The following is a 26,062-nucleotide window of genomic DNA, read 5'->3' as shown; positions in this document are numbered from 1 at the left end:
ATGTCCTCAGTAGGTGCTGCTGCTCACAGGGAAACTCGGGAACAATGCTCCAGGTCAGACAGCTCCAAAGACTTGTCTGGATTATGTCAGAGAGACTCCTGCCTTGGGAACTGCCCGAAGTCAGAAGGCTTAAAGCTCTGGTGTGCTTCTCCTGAGCTCCGAGTTAGTCTTTCACCTCCAAGGAAAGCGTTCCTTCAGTTGTGTTTCTGATACTAGCTTCCATGAAGCAGGCTGAGTAAAGCCTATTGAGAATATAAGCACCATATAATATAAAGTAGCAATTGCAAAACTGTATCTATCAGTCTATAATATCAGATAATACTGCAGTTAAGTATCAATCAGTTTATAGGTCACATTTCTCATAAAGAGACATCTTTGGAACTACTAGGAAGGTGCTCTGGCAGCATCTTGAAATGCTGGGAAGTTATCATAGTGAAATAGCTGTTGCAATACAAGTTGATAAATATAAATTCCTTCTGGCTTTTTGTTAGTATGATGAAATATTTCAGAGTCTCTTTAGGCATAGTTTTTGTGTTTGAAAAGTAGACCTCATTTTTTATCCGTATTAAAGGGTATCCACAGTACTGATCCATATCTCACCAATATCAGAAACAGGTTTTTCCAGCTGAAGCCAAAAGAAGTATTTTTCATTATTGCAGTTTTAAAAATGTTCGCTGGAATATAATGGCACATTGAAAAAATACCATAAACAGTTCAGTCTTTAGCCTTTTAACTAGAGAGTAAAAAACTACTGAAAGTGATTTAACAATAAGAAAGATGATACACGATCTTGTTTGTCAAGTAACACTGGATACCCGATCTCTCTCACAATCCTACAACTGTTGTGATTTATATCAAAACAGTGGCATAAGTTGTTCATTTTACATGTCACACCTACCTATATGTCAAAATGTAAATAACATGCAGGCCATTTACCTGGACTTATGCATCTGTGTTTATATAAAGAGATCACATTTACTGCTTGGGCACGTAACACACAATCGTCCTAGAAGTTTTTGGTTAAGCTAATTTTCCATTGCTTTGCAGTCATCCAACTCTCTGAAGGCATCTTACGAAGACTGGCTGCTGACGTACGGCTTGAGCATCTCTCCTTTTCACATGCGATGGCAAACAGCTCTCTTCAACCGCCAGTTCTACAACTGGGGAAGATGGAAACCCAGATTTCTGTATTTATGGTATAAATGCAGTATTTTTTTTCTTCTGTCAAATACAGAGTCAACAAATTAAGCCTTTCAACCTTAAAAGTGCAACAGATAGACATGGTTATTTCACTAGGGTAACAATAACACCAGACTAGCGTGGTTGCAATAAATTGTACTGTGCCAGTATAAGTCTTTCTCCTCTGCTAAAAAATACATACCTGTAATATAGGTTGCATATTGAGATGTTGTAAAACTAGAAATCTGTAGAAGTCTGTAAACTACTTTTACCTATGGTTTAAACTATACATAGTTCTTAAGAGTACCGCTATTACATGTAATACTGCATACAGAAGTAGGTCTTCTGTACGCTTCTACGAGAAGCAGCTTCTTGTATCCTAGATCTGTCTGTCACTGTACGGTGACTGAGCTAGATCAGTAGAGTTTACAAAGTATTCAAAGGCAGTTACGTCCCTGTTGTCAATTGTTGCCCAGACATTCAGCAACTATGCGTGCTCAGAAGCACATTGCTCACCTTCTGTCTTTTATCTGCTGGCACCTTTCCCTGCTCAGGTTGCACAGACTGCTGGGCATGGGTAAATAAGCAGGATGGTTAGTATGGGTGCTCCTGGACTGGTTTAGAAGATTATTGATTATTCCTCAGTTGCCTTCCTAGCATTACTTTATATCTATTCTGAAAATCTAAAATTAGTAAGGTTTGAATTTCTTCTCACGTACTGTATTGCTACCCTCAGTGAGATAGTAATGTAGTTGAAGACGTCCCTGCTTATTGCAGGGGGGTTGGACTAGATGGCCTTTAAAGGTCCCTTCCACCCCAAACTATTCTGTGTTTCTATGATTTTTCTATAAAGAGAGGTCTGCTTCATATTGGCTTCTCTTGTATATAATGATTTTACTATTTCAATTTGAAATAGTTCTATATCAGTCACCTATTTTAAATGTGTATGATTTATTATAGCATAATGTTTCCACCAGTCTCTTTAATTAACATTACAAGTTGATGTTGCTTGAAATAAATCTACTAATTCCCAGTGAGCTTCATTAAAGATGGTAAGAGAACAGTTATGCTATTGTGAGAGGAAGAAGGACTGGTAGTGAATTGAAGTGTTTTAGCTAGAAAATAAACTTTATCACATCCTTCAACTACTGGACACTGTAAAATAATAATAATGCTGAATAAAACTTCACCACTAGATGGACTGACGTAAGTTGATTTGCAACACTGATTAATTAAGAATGAATTGGTGAGAAGAACAACTTGTTTTTGATTTTAACCTGGTCTTGCAGCTGTACCTTTTAGTTGTTCGTCTTTAAAAGACATTGTGTGTCATTTATTGTTCTTTAGCACGTTTTCATATTTGTGAGGAAGATGTGAAATCTCTTGAAAAAGGTTATATAAATAAATATGTGTGCTACCCCGGCATTTGATCTGGGTCTCTAAATATCTGATGGTGTGGTGCAACATGGTAGATTAAACATTGTTAGTTGTGTTTTTATATTCATAGCTAACGGCAAGTTACATGTATTTGGTAACTGAATAAAATTCAGAATGTGTAAGAACAATATAAAAATATTTGAAAATTAATCAGGATGTGGTTTGGAGGTAAAACATTTATTAAACAACAAAAATATTATATGTTATTAGTCAATGTTATTGGTATTGTTATTAGTTTCCTTTAGCTAATATTTTTGTGCTGGATTGTTGATACATGAATGGTAGTAGCATCAGGTAAGTTTTGCCCTGTGAGTTTGGTGTGCTAAACTGCGCTACAGCAGTTATATATCCAGAGAATATACCCTATCTTCATGCGGCTATGCATTTCTAAACTATTTACTTCTCTTTGTAGGTTCAGCATAGGAATGGTGTTTGGTATAGTTGCCATGTTTGGCTCTGTTATTCTTCTTGGGAAGACACTAATGCAAACACTGACACAGATGCTCACAGAGGCACCGAAAGCCCAGAATGATCATATGCTACAAGTTGTGGTAAGCGTTCTCTCCTCAGGTCTTTATTTGAGAGTTGTGAACTGATCTTAACCAGCTTCTTAATGGGGTATGTGATGCTTTAATCCTCTCATGCAAGAATAACCTAACTCCTGATGTTCATGTACACAAAATTTGCTGGTTTGTTAGGGCTCAGTGGGGAGTCGAGGTAATAAAAGAGAGGAAGACAAATGAAGGCAAACATGTGGAAGAGTTTATATTGGCTAGCAATTTTGTAAAGCCTTAAATTATCATAGTACTAAGAATACAAAACAGAGCTAAGAATTTGCTGCCTCTGAGCTGTGCAATGTAGAGGCACTGGTGGCCTTAAAGTTTGCAGATCTTAGTGAGGAAATGGCATAATTTTTGATAATTCAAGCTTTGGAATTAATCTGGTGTGAATTGGAACTATGAAAGCAGAAATCTAGGGTAATGCGTGATAATGTGGAACTCTAGGATAATGTTCACAATTTCCGTGTGGAATTGATTCCTCAGTGACTGCATACTAGCAATATCACTGCATTCAAACCAAGGACAGACTGGTGCTGAGAAAGATGTAATGTGTAGGCCTAATGTAATGTCATGTATGGAGATAAGGTTACTTCTCCTAAGTTCACTTGTGGTTTTCTTTCCTACCTCATTCTTTCATTTCTGAATGGTCACAGTTGTATAATTGTGCCTTTAAAGAGTTTCAGTATTCTTTTTGAAGGGAATGCACTAGCATAAGTTGACACAAAAAAGTGACCCATGTGCTGTTGCAAAGAGGTGAAGAACAAGTCAGGAGGACCTTCTCCTTTAAATTAGTTACTTGTATTTGACTGCCTGGAGGAGAGTCAGTTAGTTTTAAAAAAAAAAACAACAACTTTCTTTTTTAACTCAACTTTAGCCTGTGGCATGAAATTGTTTAGCCTCTAGCCTGTGGCTATGCAAAGAGGGAGATACAGTTCTGCTTATGTTTTACTGAATAAGATTTTTGTACCCTTCTTCTTTCTTTCAGTCCTGTACTTTATTTAAAATACTTATCTGTATGTAACCGGGCTGTTTTTCTTTAGCTGCCCCCTCTTGTGTTGGTTGCCTGTTGACAAAGGTGGGAAAGAGGCAGATAAATTACTAGCAAAGGATCTTCTTTTACTAAAGGCATTTCCAGACAACCATAAAATATAAGATGACAATGCTTATTAACAAAATACTGCTATTGATTTCAGAACCCTTCATGAGAGTTAGCTTCCCTTTTAGATGAATCTTAAACTAGCTTCTTTGACGTGAAGTCTGAAAGCATCCAGTGCTGTGTTCTAACACGCTATAGTCATGATGGTATTAAGATGGCAACTCTTGCTATTGTCATCTGTCCTCCCATGTGCCCAGAGCAAAGGGCCACTGGCAATGCCAGTTAACTGATGCATTAGTGCCACCAGCTGATGCTGTAATGCAAGCAATGGATGCTTAATGAATGAAGAGCAGCTGTCTTCATACAGTGAGGTTCGATAGTTGTGCCAGTTAAGATAAATACCTTGGTCATGATCATACTCTGGACAGAATTTCTGAAATGATTCAGTTTAATGAAAACAGTCTTTTGAAGGATTTCGTTTAGGTAGATTGTCTCACCAACCTATTGTAGAGTTCTGCTGCATGGGTAGGTGAATGCATATAATTGAGGAACGTGCAGGACTGAATGAAGGTGGGATCAAAAATGGGATCTGTTCAGTTGGATCTGTGACCTTTTGTGTCCCACAAAGGTAGTTTTTAGAGAGTCCTATAGACAGGCCAGGAATTTTTGCCCATGGCATCTCTCTTCTGCCACTGGATTGCAATTAAAGTTGTGTTCACATCAGCTGTTAGTGACTGTATTGGAGTGCGCCCTACCTCGAGGGGGGAGAGCTGTGGAGCAGACAGGAGAACTGTCCCACAGCAAGCGAAAGAAGTGGCCTTACCATCCCAGTGCAGCACGGCCACTGTGCGGGGACGGGAACCAAGAAGGAGGAAAGAGGAGATGGTTCCTCATTCTCTGACTCGTAACTGCTTTGGAGCCCATCTGGAAGGAGTTGAATGACTAATGCAATGAAGGACTTGGGGAGTGGTGGGAATCCTCAGGAACAGGAGGAATGTGAAGGGCCTGCCTCTTATTTCTTACACAAATTAAAATAGTATACTTATTTCAAGATTTCAAGTGCTTTTTTTTTAAAGGTTAAATTGCTATATGTAGACTGCCAAAACTTGAACAACAGACAAAGTTTACCCTTTTTTTGACCTTGTAAATTTGGGATAGTCTTGTGATTTGGATAGGGAAAGGGAAGGGAGACTTACAGTTCCAGTTGTAGGCTCATTTTTTTAACTTCTAGGGCTCTTAGTATTTTCAGTGCCATAGAGTTTTTTAAAATTTTTTTTGAAGGCTGTATCTTCTCCATAGCTACATGACTGGCTGCAGGAAACTGTAAGCTAATGCTCACAGTTGCCAAGCCTGTCTCATTTGTGTGGAAGTCTACGTACAGTTTTATAAAATTCTTGAGCTTAATATAGAGTACATTCAGTCAGGGCTGCGGGGAATAGTAGAGCAGGGAGAAGGCTTCTGCACCTGGAGAGCTTTTCAACCTTCAACAAAAGAATATATATTTAAGATATGTTAAAATATGTTGAATAAACTAAGAGAAGAGTTACAAACCAATAGTGCTGCATGAGAACAGCCCCTGCTCTGTTGCAGGTCTGAAGAAGCTGAGTGAGAGCAGCAAGTTTAAGGGCAGAGTGATTTGTCTTTGTACCTCTTGGTTTCCTTGTGTGTTTTATTTTGTTGTCATGCCCACATCAACAGGTGCCTGGTGTAAATTTGCCTGTCAGCCAGCTGACCTATTTCTTCTCTGCAATCCTCATCAGTGGTGTGATACATGAAGTCGGCCACGGGGTGGCAGCTATTCGGTAAGCCTAATTGCTTTTCTCTTACCATGTGCCTACAAAGCCCAACACTCCAGAGCATTTACTTACAAGTTAATGTTGTTAGCACTTCTTCGGTTTATCTAGAGAGTCTGTTTATTCTGTATTTAATAGCTTCCTTCGATTTTAAGTTTGTAAGGGTGTACAATTAATACTGTGGTTTTACTACAGTGTCTATTCTACAGCTCCTGAGAAAGGACTTCTGCTTTGCAAATACACCACGCTGCATCAGGTTTAAAATAATGCTTCTTTTAAGTGGTCCTATTTTTCACACAGTAATTGCATTTCTGCAGCTGTGGCACTTGAAGAGGACCCATGCGCTATTGCACAATGGTACTTTAAAATAGATTTTAAATTGATTTGTTCAAACATAGCTTGTGAAGTAGTATACGAACAAGCTGAAGCAGTAACTCAGTCAAATGTGATTTGCCCCTATCAGTCTCAGTGATGTGTTAATTTTGACCAAAGATGATATTTTAGTGTCACTTAACTATGATGATTACTTCACAAAAGATTTTTTTGACATGTTTAGTCATCACTATTAAATAACACTTTAGCTTAGGAGGGTTAAGTGGTGGTTACTGGGACTGATACTCAGGTGCCCTCCACATTTCACCTGGACATCATCATTATCTGTCCCATGAGCATGAAGCCCCAAATTGTTTCTCTGATTTTCTTGAGTGTAGGGAGTCGTGACTGCATCTTGACCCATTACTAACTTTTTTATAACCCCAAAGGTTCTCAAGTAAGGGTGTGGTTTGGGACCCTCTGTGTTTCATATGCTCTGTTTGTCTTTTAGCTTTTTTGCCCTAATATTCACAGGGATTTTTCTGTGGAGGATGAAGCTTTTGCTCTTGCTCATCCCACCACAGGAAGAAGCACAAAAATTTCCTTTCTCTTACAGTCCCTTCACATGCTGCTGGCTAACTGTAGAGAAGCCAGGAGTAACTACAGAGCTCTTTTTTTTCACCAGAATGAATAATTCTTATACCTTAGTGGTGTGATGTCTTCATTTAAGATCTGGAGCAAAGGCTCTGAATATTCAAGTTTGGTTTATGTGTTTGTCAAAAAAAGGGGAATATTTCCAGGGGAAAAATTTGTTTGTCCAATGTATATTGTTCCTGCCCTGCTGCTATTTTCTCCTTGACTTCCACCCCGTGCCACCCCCACTCCCAGCACAGGTTGGGTCTATAGTGTTGTTACGGTCTCAGGGTTTAGGCTTTACTAAATAGTCATGCTGTGGGCAAATTTTATTATTCTGGCAAATTACTTTGACTTCCTGACATCTAATACAATTTTGTCAACCTCAGTCCAAGGTAGTATTGGCTGTGAACTACAAGAGCTTAAAATATTTGAGCCTTAGCTTAGTTAAGGCTTGTGCCAAAAAAGCCTTTTTCTTTTTCCCTGTGTACCTTCTACCCAAGTGATGAAATTACGTATAGGCATTAGACTGCCTATTACTAATTGGTAGGACAAGTAGGTCTGAGGAGTTAACTCCAGGGAATTAATGTATTCCTGGTGATTAATTTTGTATAATTCTTTCATTGTATATGCAGAATAAATAAATAAATGTGAATAAATAAAATGCTATGCCCAGTGTACTGTCTCAGTAAAGATATGGGATTAGCTGATCCATGCCTGGTTTGTCTTGGTATATGATTGTTTTGCAATAATAATTGGAATGTAGTTGTCTTGGAACATGATTGTCATGCCTCTGTAAGTCCCTTATGAAATTTCTAGTTTCATAAAACCTTTATGTAGTTATTACAAAAAGTGCCATTTAAAAGCAATTGCAAAACTGCTGAAAAATGTATTTATTATCTGTATGACGGTGTCAGCTACTAATATAATTAAATAGCATTTGTCCTTTTAACCTCTTGACTTGTTTTCATTTTTTCAGATGACATTTCCCTCATTTTTGTTAGTTTACAATTTACTCTAATTATAATTTAGGAGAAACAGAGGAATGATAAATTCCAGAAATCCATAAATATTTCTTTAAAAGGAAAGTAATTCCTTCTACCAGATAATTTTTCGTAGATTAGTTTGAAACTGCATTTTTTTACTCAAAAGAAAAAATCCCCCTAATGTTAAAATATATATGTTAACTTGAAAGTAGGTTGTTTTTTTAAAAAGTATTTTGTGTGTTACTGTTACCAGGGGACAGAAAAGAAGTTGAACTTTTCCTTTATTTTTTAGCGGGCTCACAAATGTGTGGTGCTTAAAAGTGGCAACACTGCAGAAAACATCATTTAGTTTAATTATTTGTATTATGAAAAATAAGATAGTTTTATAATTTTAGTTATTCTCATTGTCAAAAATATATGTGCTATGTAGAATCTCTCAGTTTTTCATTTGTTTCTTTGCAGTAACACAACTTCATTTTTCTTTTCTTCTTTTTAAGAGAACAAGTACGGTTTAATGGATTTGGAATTTTTATCTTCATTGTCTATCCTGGAGCATTTGTTGACCTCTTCACAACCCACTTGCAACTGATATCTCCGATCCAGCAATTAAGGATATTTTGTGCAGGTAATAGTTTGTGCTTTTTTATTAAATCTTTGCTTAGCACAGTTACTTATTCTACAGGCATCATTTGTGAATCCTTGATGGAGGATTGAAGATTTAAAATTAAGAAGTACAAAAGCTTCTCTTTACGTAAAGGTGATCCTTCTGTTCTGAACCTAAATTGTGATTTCAGGAAATCATTTGATCATTACTGTCCATATTGTGCTGTTTTCTGGAGGACAGACATCAGTTTCTAGGAGCTGAAATGAGTACCAGTTTCCTGTCATGAAAAATGTTATTATATCCTAGATCTGATTCAGAATAGTTGTGCATAAGAAATTCCAGTTGTGTGGTTGGGGAAAAAATGTGGTTTCTGACCTTCCTCTCTCATTAGAAAAAGCTCTTATACCAGCTCAGCTGCAGAAGTTCCTTTGTCTTTGTTGTTGTTGTTGCATATTGTGTGGCCTAAGTAGCAAAACCTTGGAGCACAGAAGCTGGAAAATACTCAGCCAGAAGACTGGTGGAATGAGAACATGACTTGCTGTCACAGGTGAACACCCTTGGGCAATTCCACTACCATTTTCTGCCATAGGAGCAATCTATTATGTGATTTTTCAATAGTATTGTGAATGATTTTCAGTGACATGTGAGTTATGCTATTATACAGGTCACTGTGTTTTGATATTGCCATCAGGAGGAAATAAAGACTGAAAGACAAATATCCAAAGAGAATCACAGCTTATGGCTCCAAATAACCTCCAAATATTTTTGATTTGATGTTTTTTGAAGTCTCTGGCTACTGGGAAATAGAGCCCTGTTGCTGTGGAAAGTTAGACTGAGACTGTGTTATTGATTTCTAGAGACAAAGGTCATTCCCAAACTTTTGAAATAATGATAGAAAAGTTAGCATCTTGGTTTGCTTCTTGATACTGGTGATTTTCTATTGCAGGGGACAGTGGGATAGTAGCCAGCCTGTTGTACTGTTTGGATACTAACATTGTTTCTTGAATATTGTAACTAAAACATTTTAGGCTGCTCATACAGGAGCCTTTAGCAAAGCATATTTTCAAGCTTTCATAAATCAGGTGAATGATGATAAATGTTAGGTAAAGAAATATACCTATATTCCAAATCCCTAATGAACCAAAATGATTCACTGCAATAGGCTAACTTTTATGAAGACCGTATTCTCAAATTAATCAATTTCCCTTTCCAGCTACTGTGAACAGAAGTGAAAAAGAAGATATACCAATTTTCAAAATGAGTTGCTTACATACATTCCTGAGAAGTCATCTAGAAAAATAAGATTATAAGCTGTAATAGAAAACAATTGCTTGCATGTTCTTGATGACAAGCAAACGCCTATCGTAATTTTTCAGGCTTCTTAGGAAACCTGAAGTAGGGGAATACAATGTAGGAACAAGCATGTTGCAAGACTGGTTAGCATCAATGGCTTGCTATCAGTTAGGCATAACAAATGTATGCATTTTTTTACAGCTAATGATAGGTATGTTTCAGAACTAGGATGTTTGATAATGATAAAATGTGATATTCAGTAAATTAGTCAGTTTTCTTAATTGTCAGAGAAGTTGAATGAACATATTCTCAGTGTTCTGAAGATCTGAGTTTACAGAGACATGCTTTCAGATTTTTCTATGGCAGCTAAGTAAAAGTGCTAGAGTAGAGAATGACACCAATATTCCTTTTGTAGTCCACCTATACACTGGAGATTAAAGAGTATATGTGTTGTACAGCAGATGGCATCATGAGTTCAAGAATAGTGAATGAGCGTTCTTGTAAGACTTGTGATATTTTTAGCATTAATTCCATGCCTAGTAGATGAAAAGTGCTTCTGTGCAGCACTTTCTTATAATTACTTCAAATATTTGTATTATTTGTTGAAATCCTTTTTAATTACATTTTGCCTTGACTTTAACAGAAAAAGGAGTTAAAGATTTTAAAAACATTATTTTAAGGTGTTTTAAGCATTGTGTGCCTTTTTAAACATAAGGAATTAGGTATCCAAGGATGAGGCTGTTGTAGCAAAATTAACTTGACGTTGTGCCCCTACAGGTATTCTCATTTTAAGCCTGTTTATTTTTCTATGGATCACCTGGGATGAATTTGAAGCCCTTCTATTTTAGACTTTTCTGCTGTATTCCACACAGCAAACTATGTAGATTATAATATTAAAGCCCATGTTTTCCTAGCTGTTTGCAAGTATTCCTTGTCACCCTCTAGCAGTCCCATTACCTCTTTTTTTTTTCCAGTTTAATCTCTCTAGCATCTGCACTGTTACAAAGGAATTTTGTTTCTGTCTTAGATTTTTATCATTTTTTAAGATGTCAACCTGAAAAAAAATCTTTTTAAGATAAAAAGGTTAAAACAATAAAGTTGAAATACTTAATACTTTTGCTTTCATTGCAGTTGTGTGTGCACGCGAATATGAATGTGTGAGAGAGAAAGAGAACTGAATGCTGAAACATTTCATCTATCTGATTGCCTTTCAATGAGATATGATTAAAAACTATTGAGAAGACTTAGAAAACTAAGAGAAAAAACTTTATGAAGCATCTCCTAGTGGAAATGGCAACAAAGCCTTAGTTAAAGTACTTAAAAATTGTTTCTCATTTCTGCAGCATTAGAAACATAAAAGACCACGTGACATGTAGAGATAGACAGGGGAAATTTAAGTCTGCCATATGATATGATTCCTGTGTTATATACAGTGCCAGAAAGATAGGTTTAATATGTTTCTAAATATATTTACTTAAGTTCTTGTCCTGTAATTGCACTGTAAATATAGAACTGAATCAAACCCCTCTTAAAAAGATGAAGCACTGTAAGAAGGAAATAAGGAGTCTTCAACATTGAAAAGTTTTCCTGCATTGGTCATACAAAATGTTTGTCCAAGAACACAAATTAAATTAAAACTTTTGTAAAGTACTGGATGTTGAAGGAAGCCAAGTGTGTCTTATGATAGCGGTTCATTTCTTCCTATGGAGAACAGCGTATTATAAAGATTGCAGTTGCAAATATGTTGCCCAAAAGAATGTGTCAGGAAATGCTGATTGTGCAACTTAGTTTCTTTGTGTGGTTTTAGGTCCAGATTTTCTTGTAAAGGAAGCCTTTTTTCAAGTAAATTTCTAAACTTGTTTGGCACATATACCTGTAATTATTTTCATTAATAAAATGGAGATAACCATGAAAAATACTGAATTGCAACTAAATTTCAGACATCTTGCTGACTAGGACAAACATATTTATTCACATATAAGCCCATTTATTAAGATTCTTAAATTCAACAGTTCATTGTGCTAGAAGGTGACCTGTAATAGATTTCATTCCACTAGTTTTTTAATATTTATGTTTGGTGACCACTCTGTAGATAGAAACTGTAGCTTAATAATTGATTCAGAAGCCCCGTTTTTCTTCTGGATACTCTGCCCCACTACATACTTAGAAAAGTAGTGTTGCATGATGAAATATTGATATGATAGAATGACACCTGAAAAATGGACTTGCCACTTCCCTGTCTTTTCTGATAGTATAATTCTCAGGGGCTCAGAGGCTTTTCTGAAGCTCTCCTACAAAGTGGCATCATAGAAACTTAAGTTGTCAAGCAATATATGTATTCTTCTTTCATGCTTGTGTTCACAAATTAACTTTTCATCCATTCTTAGAGTAACTATTTCAGGAAAGTTGATTAGAAGGTAACTGTAGAATCTTGCATTTCAAAAACACCTTTTTGTTATTAGTGTTTATTTAGAAACTTGTGTTTTTTTCCTTCTTTTTAGGAGTGTGGCATAATTTTGTTCTTGGTGTTGCAAGTTTCATTGTTTTGTTTCTGCTGCCAGCCATTCTTTTCCCTTTCTATTACACGGGCGTTGGGGCACTTGTCACTGAGGTTGCAGAGGTAGGAGAAGATCTTTACTGTTTTTATATTATATGTTTTGTTACCTGAAAGGGACCTGTATCTTTTATTATCACAATCAAATTTGGTCAGTGTAGCACTCTGCAGAATCTAATATATTGCACTTTTTGTTTGTTTAAAGTTTCCTTTTCAGTCTTATGTTTTTTAGTATTAGCAAATGAAGGAACATGGCATGAATAATTATAGACTATTCAGTGTACTAGAAAACTGTTTAGACATTTGAGAAGAGTTTGCAGGCTTATTTCTGGGGTTTTTTTAAACTTCTTTTCAATACTGGCACCAAGTAAATCTACTGGAAACAGCATTATTCTAGTTATTGCTATCTGTTTTTAATGTTAAAGATTGTTTTGAGCTGATTTCCTTGCTTTGTTTGGTCAGCTGGAAGCAGAGACAGACTGCTGAGTTTCTGGAGAGGACTGATTTTTTTCTGACTTAATCAAATACAGCACAGTTGTAGAGCCGAAATGAGCTGAAAGGATTCAGTCTTTCTTGGATCTAAAAGTGAACTGATATAACTCAGGAGGAGAGTGACATTTATTATGCTTTATACCCTCTAAAGTATAGGTACACCCTGCTTTGTTGAAAGATTTAGGGTTTTAATTTAAGCTTCTTGAACTCAAAATGGTAGAGAAAACAACAGCATATTAACTTGTATGATAATAATTAATTTGAAGAGGTTCCCTGAATACTTGGAGGCTTGCCCTTTTTTTTCTTTTTTCTTTTTCTTTTTTTTCTTCTTTTCCTTTTCATTTTCCTTTTTTCTTTTTCTTCCCTTTCCCCTTTCCCCTTTCCCCTTTCCCCTTTTCCCTTCCCCTAAATAAGTTATTATTTGTAGAGGATGTTGGTTTTGTAATGCTTTATCATAAGCTGAAATAATCAGTTCTAGTGCAGCCCGAGTTCTTCTGTTTCCCTGGAAATAGTGTATAAACCTAAAGATTTTGTGGCTGACAGAATTGTAAACAAATTCTTTTAGTTTTAACTATAATAACATGACTGACTTCACTGTTTCTTCTCAGGATTCTCCTGCCAATGGCCCGAGAGGTCTTTTTGTGGGAGACCTTGTCACTAACCTACAAGACTGCCCAGTTTATAGTGTGGAAGACTGGAATTCCTGTCTGGGAGACATTTCAGAAAAGTCACAGGTCGGCTACTGTGTAAGTGCAGCCACCCTACAGCAATTAAGCTTTCCAGCTAGAGGTATGACTTGAGGTGCTTTCTTCATTATTTATATTAAAATTTTATCATGTCTTAAAGACTGTTTTGGATTTAGGATTTGTTGGTGGGGACAGATTTCTCATAAGTTGAGTCTGCTATCCTGTCTTAAGCAGTGACAAATATGCCATTTGTTTTTGTGAAACCTGAAAGTGAGGAAGAAGTAGATAGAAGAATTTCTCTGGTCTAGCAGTCATCCTGTACTAATATCCTGTATGATCTGAAAAAAGAAATACACCTCTTCAGGATATTGCATAGTTTGGTTATTAGCAGTAATACAATTATCTGCTCTATTTTTAGTTCAGCTATATGGATCAACTCAGTGATCTTTTGCAGATGTAAATTCTACCCATTACCTTACTGCTCTGATCAGCATGACATTACAAATTGTATGGCTTAACCCAATGATGTGCTTTATTATGGCCACTTCTTCTGATGTGTCTCACTATGTGGGTTTTATGTTTCATTTGCTTCTTCAACCTTGCAATGTCATTGCCCATAAACTTAGTTTTGTCTGGATTGCACATATTACTTCTAGAAGTCAGTCTATTTCCTTCTGTTTTCATTTATATGTAAAAGTGTTTGTTGCTGTAACGGCTTACCCCTGAGAGACAAAAAAATGTGAACTGAACTAAACTAGAACAATAAACAAAAATTAAGTAAAACAAAAAAGAATGGTCAAGTTGAATTGGCTGAATGTCTTGTGACATGCCCTAAAGCTCTCTAGAGTTTGTTTCATGCAAGCATCCATGGAGACTGAATTCCAAAGGTAAGGGCTGCTGCTGATCAAAACTTATATGATGCTATTCAGAGCTTTAAAATTGTCACTGCATTTTTCCGTCATACTGGAAGTAAACAGGAGGTGAGGCAGCTCAACTACCCATGTTTTTTGATGCCTTATAGTTCTCTTGTGAGACTGAAAAGGTAATTTTTATTTTTTTTTTAGTATGTAAGGAAAGTAATCTTTAAACTGGAAATTAGTGGAGTATGGGTAAGATCCTGCTTTTAGAGACCTAACAGTTTGGATTACCCTCTGAAGAGGAAGGCAACTTTGGCACATGCTTTCAGCTGAGCAGGGATGGCAAGTAAGAACCAGTTCTTAGATGCTTTAGGTGTATATGCTTAGATTCTGTTCTCTGAAATGCAGTTTCAGTCTCATGGATAATAAAGTTGCATAGTCTGCAACTGAACCAGTCCTATTTAGGTTGAAATACTAGAGACTTAATACCAGAGACTCAATATTGCTTCCAAGCATGGTTTCTGTATTGTGTTAGCAGCCCATTGTCCCACTGCTGCATTCTAACCAGACCAGTCTGTCTGCATTTTCGGAGCCATAAGCCTCCAGCAGTGAGAAATATCCCTCTGAAATTAAATGGACGTTGTTTGGTCCTTAGCAGCTGTCATTTGTCAAAATCTTGACAGTTCACAACTTGACATAAATACAGAGTATCAATAAAAATGTATCTAGCAAATGGACCCTATCTACTTGACCATAAAACAAATGGAGAGTAAACTATTTGAGTATGAAGCTAGACAGAAAACAATGACCCAAGGACCTTCTTGAAATTAAAAAAAAAGTAAATTTTTCAATGTGGTTTATAAGGAAACTAATTTCATGATCATTCACTATTCAAAAATATATGTGGCTGCTTAGCCTCAGGGTACTTGAAAAGAAGATTGTATGGTACAGTGCTTGCACCTGTAAGCCCCAGGCATAAAGCTCCATGGTAGCAGACTGCAGGTTATGCAGTGATAAATCAGCAACCAGTATCGCAGGCTTGATCTACCCAAGGAAGGTGTTGCAGTGTTGCTGTGACACAGATTCTTACAGTGACCTTTCTTTTGTGGTTTTTTTTTTTAAAGCTGTTGTTGTGGGGTAAGTTATGTTTAATTCATTTAAACATCCATACAAAGCTTCTGTACCAGGCTAGTTAAATCATGGTTTAAAACATTGTTTATTCACTGCTGCAGCCTTCAAGGCTTGGAAAGCTTTCAAAACCTGAATCTTGTAAAGACTTTCACATTTAAAAGAGGATATTTTGAGTCTTGGTCATTTCCATAGCCAGCCAGTGATATCCATACAGTAGCAGGTGACAAATTTCTATACTATACCTTACTGCAAGTTTGGGACAATAGATAAAAGTATTTTGTAACTCATAATGATCAGAACATTGCAGTGGTAGATCCCCAGTATCTGAAGGAGATTTATTAAGATGAAAAAATCAGTATGTGACATGATTGAAATCAGGTGACATTCACACACATAAGTGGTAAAGCTTATTTTTAGTTATGAATGAACCACAGCTAGGCTGTGTGAATTACTATAATTCCTGAAGGCTACAGAATGATTGGTTTACTTTATTCAGAGACTTATTTATTTTCAGGAAGTTACTATAATACTGACCATTTGCTCTATGCCTATGTTCTTTAGTCTATAGAAGACTCGATGGCACAGTTGAATGTTGTAGTAACAACAGCCTCACAGACATTTGCTTTTCATATAGCAATAACTTGGACAGCCACCTGGTAAGTTACTTGGACTGCTAATTCTGTCTGGTAAATCTGAAATTATTTAAATTAAATTTGTAATATTTACCAACATCTGTGCAGCATACTCAAGTGCTTAAGAATACCTACAGTTTGCAATACAGGTGTATGTCTATGTTATTCTCCCCATTTACAGCTTAAAAACCCCAAAGTGTTAGTTTTGATTTTCCCCATGATCAATCAAGGAGTCTCTGGAAGAACCAGAAAAGATCTTATACCCCTCATTCCTTTAGGCAGAAAGACACCTCCCCCATTTTTCACTCCTGGATGAGAGTACTTGTGAGAAGAAACAACTTTTGAGAGCAAGGTGAAATTGCTTATTTTGGTGCTTCACTCTTTAAAGGTACCGAGCACTACAGGCAAAGCAAAACACTGGACTATCTGTTCAGTTATTTTGTCTGAGCCAGCAGTGCTGCTCACTAGGTTAAACTAAAAACATGTAGAAGAAGGTCCTAGAGATTGCCCAGTTTCTCAAAATTGGGGCCTCTATGCGATTCCTTTTTCACCATGTTGATTTTCTTGTAACATGGAATAAAGTTTCTCAGTAGGATTTTGACTTACTCTCTTCAAAATACAGAAATGTTTGTTAAAATATGTGATCCATATTGACAGTAATGGAATATTTCTAACAGTTCTCTTTATGAGAAAAAGAGCACAAGTACCAACTGTGTAAACTTTTTCTGCTCATATCAGTTTGTTATTGTTCTGACTTCTAGTGATAAATGCCTAAAGAAATGGAAATAAGTCTGTGTTACTACATCTGCTATGTTTACAGTTTCTGTGATGGTAAACTTCCCACTCTATTGAGCACAGACCAGCAGTTCATTTGAAATATGACAGTGGCTGGGAAAATCCTGGAGTTCAGCAAGATTTGATAAATCACTACCCCACTGAGCTTTGACATTCTTAAGCTTATAGCTGCAATTTAGGAACAGAGAAAAAATAAAAGCATCCAGAAGCCTGTGACCTTCAAGTGTCCTTAAATTGGCTGTGAGTTTTTGAACTTACTTTAAATAGTCTTTTATTGTGAATTTCTTTGCAGTGCTATGCAGCAGTATTTGAAAGTGTGCCCTTTCCCCCTCATTAGAATAGAAACAGCTTGTATTGAGGTTAATGGAGAGTGTCTTAACACTCAGGCATCTACGGGGAGTGTAACTATCAAGCTAAGAAGCAAGAAAATACTTTTTTTTTTCTAAAGCAAACAGCAGATGAAGCACTTTTCTTGCTGATGTTTGAGAACAATAGGAAAATTATCACTGAGCTTTTACGAGAGACATGAGGGGGAAAAACAATTTCCTGTTCCTTTCTGCTATACTCTCTTTGGCCTGTGGGGAGCAAGAAAGATGTGGTCTTTCAGACTGCAGAATGAAAGAGTGTTATAGGTAGGACTTGGGACACAGCACTGCATTAAGTCCCATGTTCATCTTAGTTGAGAATGGTTTCTTAGCTACCACACAGCAAGTAGGTTTGTTGGCTCAACATAAGGTTTTGTTCAGCCAAATGAGGTTTTAGACCAATGAAGACTAAAACTTCTTAAAGAGGTAAATCATTAGTATGTTGATGCAGGCTCTCTTCATTAGAATCGCTGACATAGGTTTAGATGGCTTGATTTTTGTTGTGCATATGTGTACCTTTTAAAAAATAGTTAGCTTTTATTTTGGTACATGTGCATACCCTTTCTTCCACATTCCACCAAAAAAGGAATGGCAGGTTGAAAATATACCAGGTACAGGTTCTACAGGATTTGACAAAATCACACCAAAAAATCAGATTTCAGCTCTTCATGGGCTGATAGTATATCAATGAGGCACTTCCTTTGCTTTAAAAAGGAGTATATAGTACCTTTTTTTCTGATCTGTTGGAAAATAACATTGTTTGATAATCATTTTAAATGCCCTTTGCAGTATGCCTGTCTGCCAGCACGAAAAGTTATTGAGGCCAGCAAAGTTTGTCGAAATAACATGGACTGCCAGAAGGACTTTGTTCCAAGCTTTTGTGTGACTCCTTCTTTAGAGAACCAAACACGGCTAATCAGGGTAAAACATCCACCCCATATTGACATGCTGTACGTAGGACACCCCATGCATCTTCAGTACACAGGTTGGTATTGTTAATCAAAACAGTTTAACAAAAAAGATTTCTAATATGGTTTACTTTGCCTGGCTGCTTGAACAAGGTCTTGGAGCGATTGTCAGTTAACTTGTTTAATGCAGAATCCATTTCTTGTTACAGCCAGTGGAGAGACATGGACTACTCAGGCCTAAAATGAAATGTGCACAGTTGCAATGAGTTACGAAGGTAATAGAAACCATATGTGATATGAGAGAGTTGTTTTTTTCAGAAAAGTATGAGAGCGCTATTTCTATAACAGATCTCACTCAGGTTAGTCATGGGAACCAGGCACCTGCATTTTTCTAACACATAAACTTCTAAAAATGCTATTGTGAAGCCTCTAGGGCATCTTGCTCTAACACCTTGCCTGGCATATTAGCCTGACTGCTTAAGTCACACCTGATATCCAAGTATCCGTGACAGATTCCTGTGACTACTGAGCCACAAGTACAATCACAACATAGTTTTTCCCCCTATTTATTTATTTATTTATTTATTTATTTATTTGAGTGCCCTTTATTAAATAACAAGTAACAGTTTAGTTCTTTACTTTGAAATGGACGATGGCTCTCCCTTAGGCAAGCTTAGATCCTTGAGCCAAGTATGCAAGTAAAAAGTAACTCAGCCCTTGGAACAAGTATGGAAAGAATGAACAAACTCGTCTACATCCCTACTTAGTAGCTTGAGTGGCACGATGAAAATTAGCTTCATATGGGCTTTAAAAAGTCTGTTCCTCACAGACAGCTATGCCTCACACGGGGACATTTTACTTCAGACAACTTAAAGTACCTCTGTAGCAATGGAGGACTTTTCTGAATAAGCACTGGAATTAGGTACAAAAGAGCTTTAGAACAGTGATGAAATCTGGTAGTATAAATCATTAGCATTCTTGCATAAACATATTTTTAGTTAGTCTGTCAGTCTTTATCTTTCTGTGCTGGTCGTATTTTGATAGTCCACAGCAAATTATTTATTTCTACTTGTTTACACTATAGACTCATTTAAGCCCCAAATATGATCTCTTCACTTGTTATTTCTGCCCTCTTGCCATTTAGGAGGAAAAACATTGTTCACTTGTGTGATATCAATACACAGTTCTATATTTGATGACATCTACTCCAAATGCAGCAACAAATTTTAAGAATAGAATTTGATAATTATTTTAAGCTCCTTTTCTTCGTCTCTAACAATACAGACTGTAGGTACTCTAGAACAATTGATATTATTTGGATTTCCAATATGTTTGAGCAATGGAGTTTTAGTCAGTGTTTCCTACAGAATGGTAATTCTGCAAAACAATCGAACCTGTTAGCCTTTCAGAATTCAGAAAAGTATGTTACTCCATCTAAAGAGGTAGTTCTACTTTAAGATGTTACTGTGTGAAAATACAATTTACAGTGTATTTACAGGAATATATTCAAAAGTGATTTATTCTACCCTGGGAGTTGCACATTGAATTGCTAATTTGAAAGCTAAAAGCTCAACTTTTTTACAAATGCTGCTGCAAATGCAACCTATGTTCCTCTTTGAAAAACACCAGAACTAAAATTAAAGGATCCTGCCTTGGGCAGCGGGTAGTCTACTGTAACATTGTAGAGTTCCATGCATTCCAATGAAACAACTAAATATTTCACACTTAACTTTGCACTGTACAATACTGGCTTGGGATCAACAGGTTTGATTTTTTTCTTTTTCCCCAAACGTGACTGATCAGAATGCAGTAACCATTTTTTTACAGTTAAGAAAGGAAAATAATTTCTTCCTCCACTGTGTGACTTCTGAAATAGGAATGCATTTTAGTGAAATGCCTTATACTTTACTGTGATATTTTTGCCTGCAGGAAACTACTTTTTAGAGTAGTGGCACATTTAGCATGCAACCTGATATGGGAGTTGCACTAGTACTTGTACTATGACTTTACTTTCTTGAGTAATGTCACTAAAGTAATGTTTGAAAAACATTCTAAGATTATGCATGTATTATTTTCTACTTACGCTTGTATTGTTCTCATGATAGTCCTAATTTATGGAGAAGCGGTAATTATTTCATATTTTCATTTGAAGCTAGCTTCCAGATACAATATTTTAAAAAATTTATATCCATATTAGGTATTTGCAAGAAATAGGCTATACAGCTTAATGTTTCTCTTTCCTCAAAGTAAAATACCCTAGAAAAAGTATTTTTTGTTGATATGGATGCTATATATCACTCTTGTTTCCAGTATATTAAAAAAAAACTATAAAAAATCATACTTCTATGTGAACTTACAGTGCTGGAGATTTGGCCAAAACTAAAACAGAAGGAATGATTAAGATTGCATGTTGTTTAGGATGGACATATTGACTAATTCTTTTAATTAGCATTCTCTTTAAAAATCTAATGTAATCCAATATAAATTCATACTGTGGGTTTAATTCATGTGGTATTACTGAAGACTGTTAGACTTCTCTTATTGCAGGCCAGTTATGCTCTAGAGGCTGTCCCTATGTTGGACAGATGATATGTAAGGTTGAAATGGAGGGCCCTGTAATTATTACATGCAACTTTGCAGTGTTTCTTCTTTATTTTGTATATTTTTTTTATTCCTTCATGTAATTTCTTGTGTTGCAAAATCTTGGCTTCCTTCTCTGACTCTTATTGGTTGGGAAGAATCTGGTGACTAACATTCACGTTTGGAATTCACACTTCTTGAGGGAAGATCACATCCCTGAATGTTACTGTATCTGCATCATCTGTCAGGGATCAAAAACTGCAAGATTTCCTTCATGAAAAGAAGATGGAACTTACCTAGAAGATAGTTTCCCCAAACTGGAGCAGTCTCCTACTTCTGTTTTATCCAAGTCTTCTAAAAAAAAAACCAAACATTTCCTAGTTTTGTGGCCTTTTTTGGGGCAACAGCAGCCATAATCCCTGATGAAGGTCTATCTGTTAGAGTCTGGTTTCCCAGTATTTCTATGCTTGTTTCCCCTTATTGCTGAGGCTGATCCTTCTTTGCTTTCAACTCATATTTAAAGGGTTACATGTATAATTCTTCTGGAGACTACACAGAAATATCTCATGCCATACTGTCTCTCTCCTCCACAGCATACATGTCCTTTCCTCCATAAAGAGGTTTTGAAAAGCTCTTTGGTCAACCTAGTCTCCAAATCACTTCTAATTAAAATTGTGTCTGTTGTGCATTCTTCTCAATATTTGCCAACACCATCTAGCATTAGCCAACAAAAGAAATGTTAATTCCAGGTCAAAGAATTGTTTAATTAGAGTGGGAAAACAATGACTGTTTTGTCTCACCCAGCCTCATTGCTGTTCACCTCTTCTCAGCACTGTCTTTTGAAGCCTGGAGAACATATTTTTTGTAATTCTTTTCTTATTCCTTGAAGGACAAATTTGCCCGCTGCTATTAGGTTTGATCCCTTACAGCCACTAAATTAAGTGACTCATATTACTGTGTCTAGAGCTCAGTCCAGCAACTTCCTGAAGTGTTTTTTTGTGTTCTGGAGATTGCTTCAGCAGCAAGGTTTGGAGTTTAGATCCATGTCTGGTGGCTGTCAGGGACAACAGACAGTTTGTTGTAACAAAAAGGGAAGAAGATTACTGATCCATTCTCAATGTAGGCACAACTTCAGGTTCAGGATGGTAACTGAAATTACCGTATATGTAATGCAGTGTGTGTCTTTTGAAACCTTTATGAATACGCTGGCTGCCTCAGCCATTTTGCTATTTTGGCTCATGAACAAGAGGTCTGATCAGATGTTCTGATACCAGCCTTCAGCTTGATGAGTTGTTTGCTTTGGATATCACTTGACTTGGATGCTTCTGACTTTCTGAGCTGGGTGGTGTCCAGGATGTCTGTCTGTTATGTTCTTCACTCAGTAGACCAACAGACTTATTTATTTTGTCTCAGATTGCCTAAATCAAAGGTCTTTCTTAAGCTAAGGTAAGAGAGAACACAATTTTCAAGCTGTCTTGGCACAGCTGTGTCAGTTTGGGTATTGGAAAGTTCTCTGCTTGTTGCCGCACCAAGCCCATTCTTTTTTTGGGACTCCTTGCTATCCAAATCTCTCCATCCCATGGTATGCCTGCTGGTTGGACTAATTGCTTCTGACTCATCAGAAGAAAATGTGTTTATGTGACTGATGGACCAGTTCTCTGCCTCATGTGCCTTTGGAACTATATTCCCCTCATCTTTGTTCTGGTGTCCTTGAATTGTTTATTGAACCTGAGGAAATCTGATCTCGGTCTTAACTAAGATATACTTAGCAGCATTTTTGGTATGTTATGCAGTAGTGATGTGAAGTTTCCAGTGTTCCTTTAGCCTATGGTTTTAAAATTTCTCAAAGGGTGGGTTAAATTGTTCCTTTCCCAAGGGATGTCGGTACTGAGTGGGATATGAACTCTTGCTTTCACATATCTCTGTGGAGATGGTATTTCTTTATGGCTTTTCCCAGGATGGTAGTGAAAATTCAGGCCATTGTGGCTCACATCCAGACTTGTTCTTTAGGGGCAGAGTGACTGTTGTTGATACTGTGCAAGCTCAGTAAGCTGAAGGTGATTTTCTAATTGTGCCTTAATTTACCTAAACCTCTTCCTTCCGGGGATAAGACTCTGCTATGCTGTGAGTGGAGCTTTCTAGTGGGAAAGATGTCTCTCTCTACCAGCTGTCAGAGAACTAAAGCTTTCAGTCCATCCCTGAGGCTGGCAGACTGAGACTGCTGTTTACTTTGACGGACTGCATCAAGACTTTTTATGAGACAACCCAGGTGGAGCATCCCTGTACTAACAGAATGTACTCTGGGAGGTCTCAGCTACCTCAGTTTTCTCTCATAAACATTTGACATGCAGTCAGATGAAGCTTCATGTACACCTTCAAAGAAGTTATAATACTAAAGAAGTGTTTTAAGGTCATGTGGTACGTGACACTGCAGCTTCCCAGTCACCAGAATGCTGAGTCCGACCTCCCAGGTTTTTAAGTTGCACTCAGTTACACCTTGGAGTCACTTACAGTATCACTGGAAGACAGAAAAAGAAGCTACTTATGTACTGGCTAGCTGGTGTTAAGATGTGTAATGCACTAGTGCATCATCTCCTAGCCTTTGCTTTCTGAGAGTGACTCCAGAACTCTGCTCCCTATCTGCCCCGCTCCTATACACCATGAGCTCAGCCTTAGGTCGGGGGGATCTTCTGCAGGTCCTGCAAAAGAAGAATTTTCTGGCCTTCAGAGGAAGTACACATGTGCACCCACAGTATGAATGTATACATGTGGACTGCATATGTTGAAACAGTCTGGTAACTATAACCTCTTTTTATATGTTTTTCTTTGAAAAGTACTTAAATTAAACAATGTGGTCTTTATGACTGCAGATGTCCAATTGCCTCTGCAAATGTATATCTTAGATCTACTTTTACTGAAATCATGCTAATTGTATTTTGTGGAGTGACTTTACTATGATAGTGACCAAAGATTTAACAGCTGCACTCTTTTAAGAACAAAACCCAAGCAAAACCATATTTAGATTGGTTATTCACCCTTGAAGAAATGTCATTTCAGATCTGATTTTTCTGCAAAATTATAATCTAAAATTCATAATGTTATAATCCTGGAATGACTGTTCATGTTTTGTGTATCTTTCTATTTTTATTTCAGTAAGTCTCAGCAGTTTTGTACCACGACAAAACTTTCTAAGCATCGATCTGCCTGTGGTAATAGAGACATTTTGCAAGTATCCTTTGAAGTATGTTTGTTCTTTTAAGGCAAGAAGGGAACTGTTTAGAATTTGGTGACCCAGCAAAATTTCAGTTGGATATCATTTTAGACAGGATGCTCTGAAACATTTCTGTAGAGCTTTGACATCTTTATCCCATCTCTGCATTGATTATTGTCCATGTGCCAAGCTCAAAATGAAATCTTTCACTTTCTTGTGCTTAGCAGGATATTTTTGGTCAGTGGTTTTTTAAACTCTTTCTTGAGAATGAGTCTTAATAGCTCTGACGAGAAAGTCAAAGTAAGCCTGAATTTATGGCAGGACAAATAAGATGTTAGCTAGCTTTGGTATGTCAGAGTTTTATAATTTTTGAGTCATTATACTGAACTAAATAGCAGGCTATGGTGGTTATTTTTTTCTTCAACAGAAAACGGGCTATTCAAAAAGCAGGATGATAATTCAGTTAAAACATTCTTATTAATGAATAAGATTATAATGTACAGATACATAAAGGTTAGTAGGCCTGAATATGGCTAATTTAAGAACCCTTAGCCTCAGAAACTGAAAAGTTTATGCGTAGAACAATTAAACAGCGTAGTTCAGTGTAGTCCATAAAACTAGAGTAAAGATGCTACATAATCTCCCCTTTTCTGGCAGCACACCAAGGTTCACGCTGACCCATCTGCATTCTGAGTCATCTGTCTTCTTGTCCAGCCATTACAGGATGGAGGTAGGTATTAAAGTCAGCAAGCCTTTACCAATAATAAGAATTATCTACCCTTGCCTCATTCTCACATGCACATGCACGTGCAGAAATCCACTCAACTTTTCTGGCTAACAGGTAGGTAGGAGAGAGAGGCCAGATTTCCAATCATATTCTAGCCATTTACTTACTCCAGCGAGGGAGTGTTTTGGAAAGTATTCCTAATCATTATTTCATACTTAGGTCATAGATCTAGAATACCTTCTTACTTCAGGCATGGTGTCAGAGCTATAACCTTCCTCCAAAACCACACAAAGTAAGGGAGGAAGATGGGCAGTATTAAGTGTGGTTTTGCTGTCTCCTGCTTTCATCTGAGTTGTGAAGAGTGTGGGTTGTTTAAGTATTCGAACCTAGTATTTAAAAACAAATGAATCTATAAAGGCAATTCTCTGACCTTGTATGTTGTGGTGTAAAACTCATTGTACTCATATAATTTCTGTGAAACAGAATGGCAGCTAAAAAATAACCCTTAGATGTTTCTCTCTGCATAATAGAAATAAAAAATGTGTTTTGTATTAAATTTTCTTTGACATTCTCTTGGATATTATTCATGAACCTTAACTAATGTCAACCAGGTACCTAATCTCACTGTCAGGAGCACTGGCAGTTATCAACGCTGTACCGTGCTTCGCTTTGGATGGTCAGTGGATATTAAATTCATTCCTGGAAGCTACTCTGAGCTCCTTGATTGTAGAAAAACAAAACAGAGAGCTTGTTGGCTTTTTAGTTTTGCTTGCTGGTAGTGCACTTTTGGCTGCTAATGTTGCACTGGGACTTTGGATGGTGACAGCACGATAGAACACTGGATATGCTTCCATCAGTTCTCAAAGTACACAGAAATGATTAATCCATTGCCTTTTAAAACTTGTTCAGTACTGAGATTGAAATAATTCCCTTAAAATGACACTGAAAAAACAATCTCTGGTGGCTGCTGTATCAATTTAAAACTGTATAATGTTGTGTCTGTGGTCATGGGAAATCTAATAGAAAGAAGTAGGAACCTTTTTATATACTGTTTAAGCACTGTACTAATTTTGGAGAAATTGCATTGTAAAGTTTCACAGGAAAAAGCCTAAGCCTTCATCAACTTAGATCTCAAAATAAGGGAATTATTTGGCCTCAAACATTTGTAAAGTGGGAGAAAGAAACACTTAGGTTTTATTTTATAATTTGAATAATTATCAAAAAATCTGTG

At 36.8% G+C, this 26,062-nt stretch overlaps 1 protein-coding gene across 1 annotated transcript; it reads left to right on the top strand.

Moving 5' to 3' along the window:
• Positions 1-25,665, top strand: MBTPS2 (membrane-bound transcription factor peptidase, site 2). Its single transcript, XM_010292015.1, has 11 exons — positions 1-162; positions 1,048-1,196; positions 3,029-3,167; positions 5,971-6,074; positions 8,494-8,621; positions 12,395-12,513; positions 13,548-13,728; positions 16,175-16,269; positions 18,195-18,390; positions 24,047-24,122; positions 25,443-25,665. The coding sequence occupies exons 1-11, from the start codon at positions 1-3 to the stop codon at positions 25,663-25,665; spliced, it is 1,572 nt and encodes a 523-aa protein (XP_010290317.1).
• The last annotated feature ends 397 nt before the right edge of the window (positions 25,666-26,062 follow it).

The sequence above is a fragment of the Phaethon lepturus genome, unplaced genomic scaffold, assembly GCF_000687285.1.
Source record: "Phaethon lepturus isolate BGI_N335 unplaced genomic scaffold, ASM68728v1 scaffold49357, whole genome shotgun sequence".
NCBI classification, from domain to species: domain Eukaryota; kingdom Metazoa; phylum Chordata; class Aves; order Phaethontiformes; family Phaethontidae; genus Phaethon; species Phaethon lepturus.
This window is presented reverse-complemented; position numbering and strand designations above follow the sequence as displayed.

Coding starts and splice junctions, on each gene's coding strand:
- MBTPS2 (XM_010292015.1), top strand. CDS start 1: ATGTCCTCAGTAGGTGCTGCTGCTCACAGGGAAACTCGGGAACAATGC. Junction 8,622..12,394: donor ATTAAGGATATTTTGTGCAG/GTAATAGTTTGT, acceptor CCTTCTTTTTAG/GAGTGTGGCATAATTTTGTT. Junction 18,391..24,046: donor CATGCATCTTCAGTACACAG/GTTGGTATTGTT, acceptor TTTTTATTTCAG/TAAGTCTCAGCAGTTTTGTA.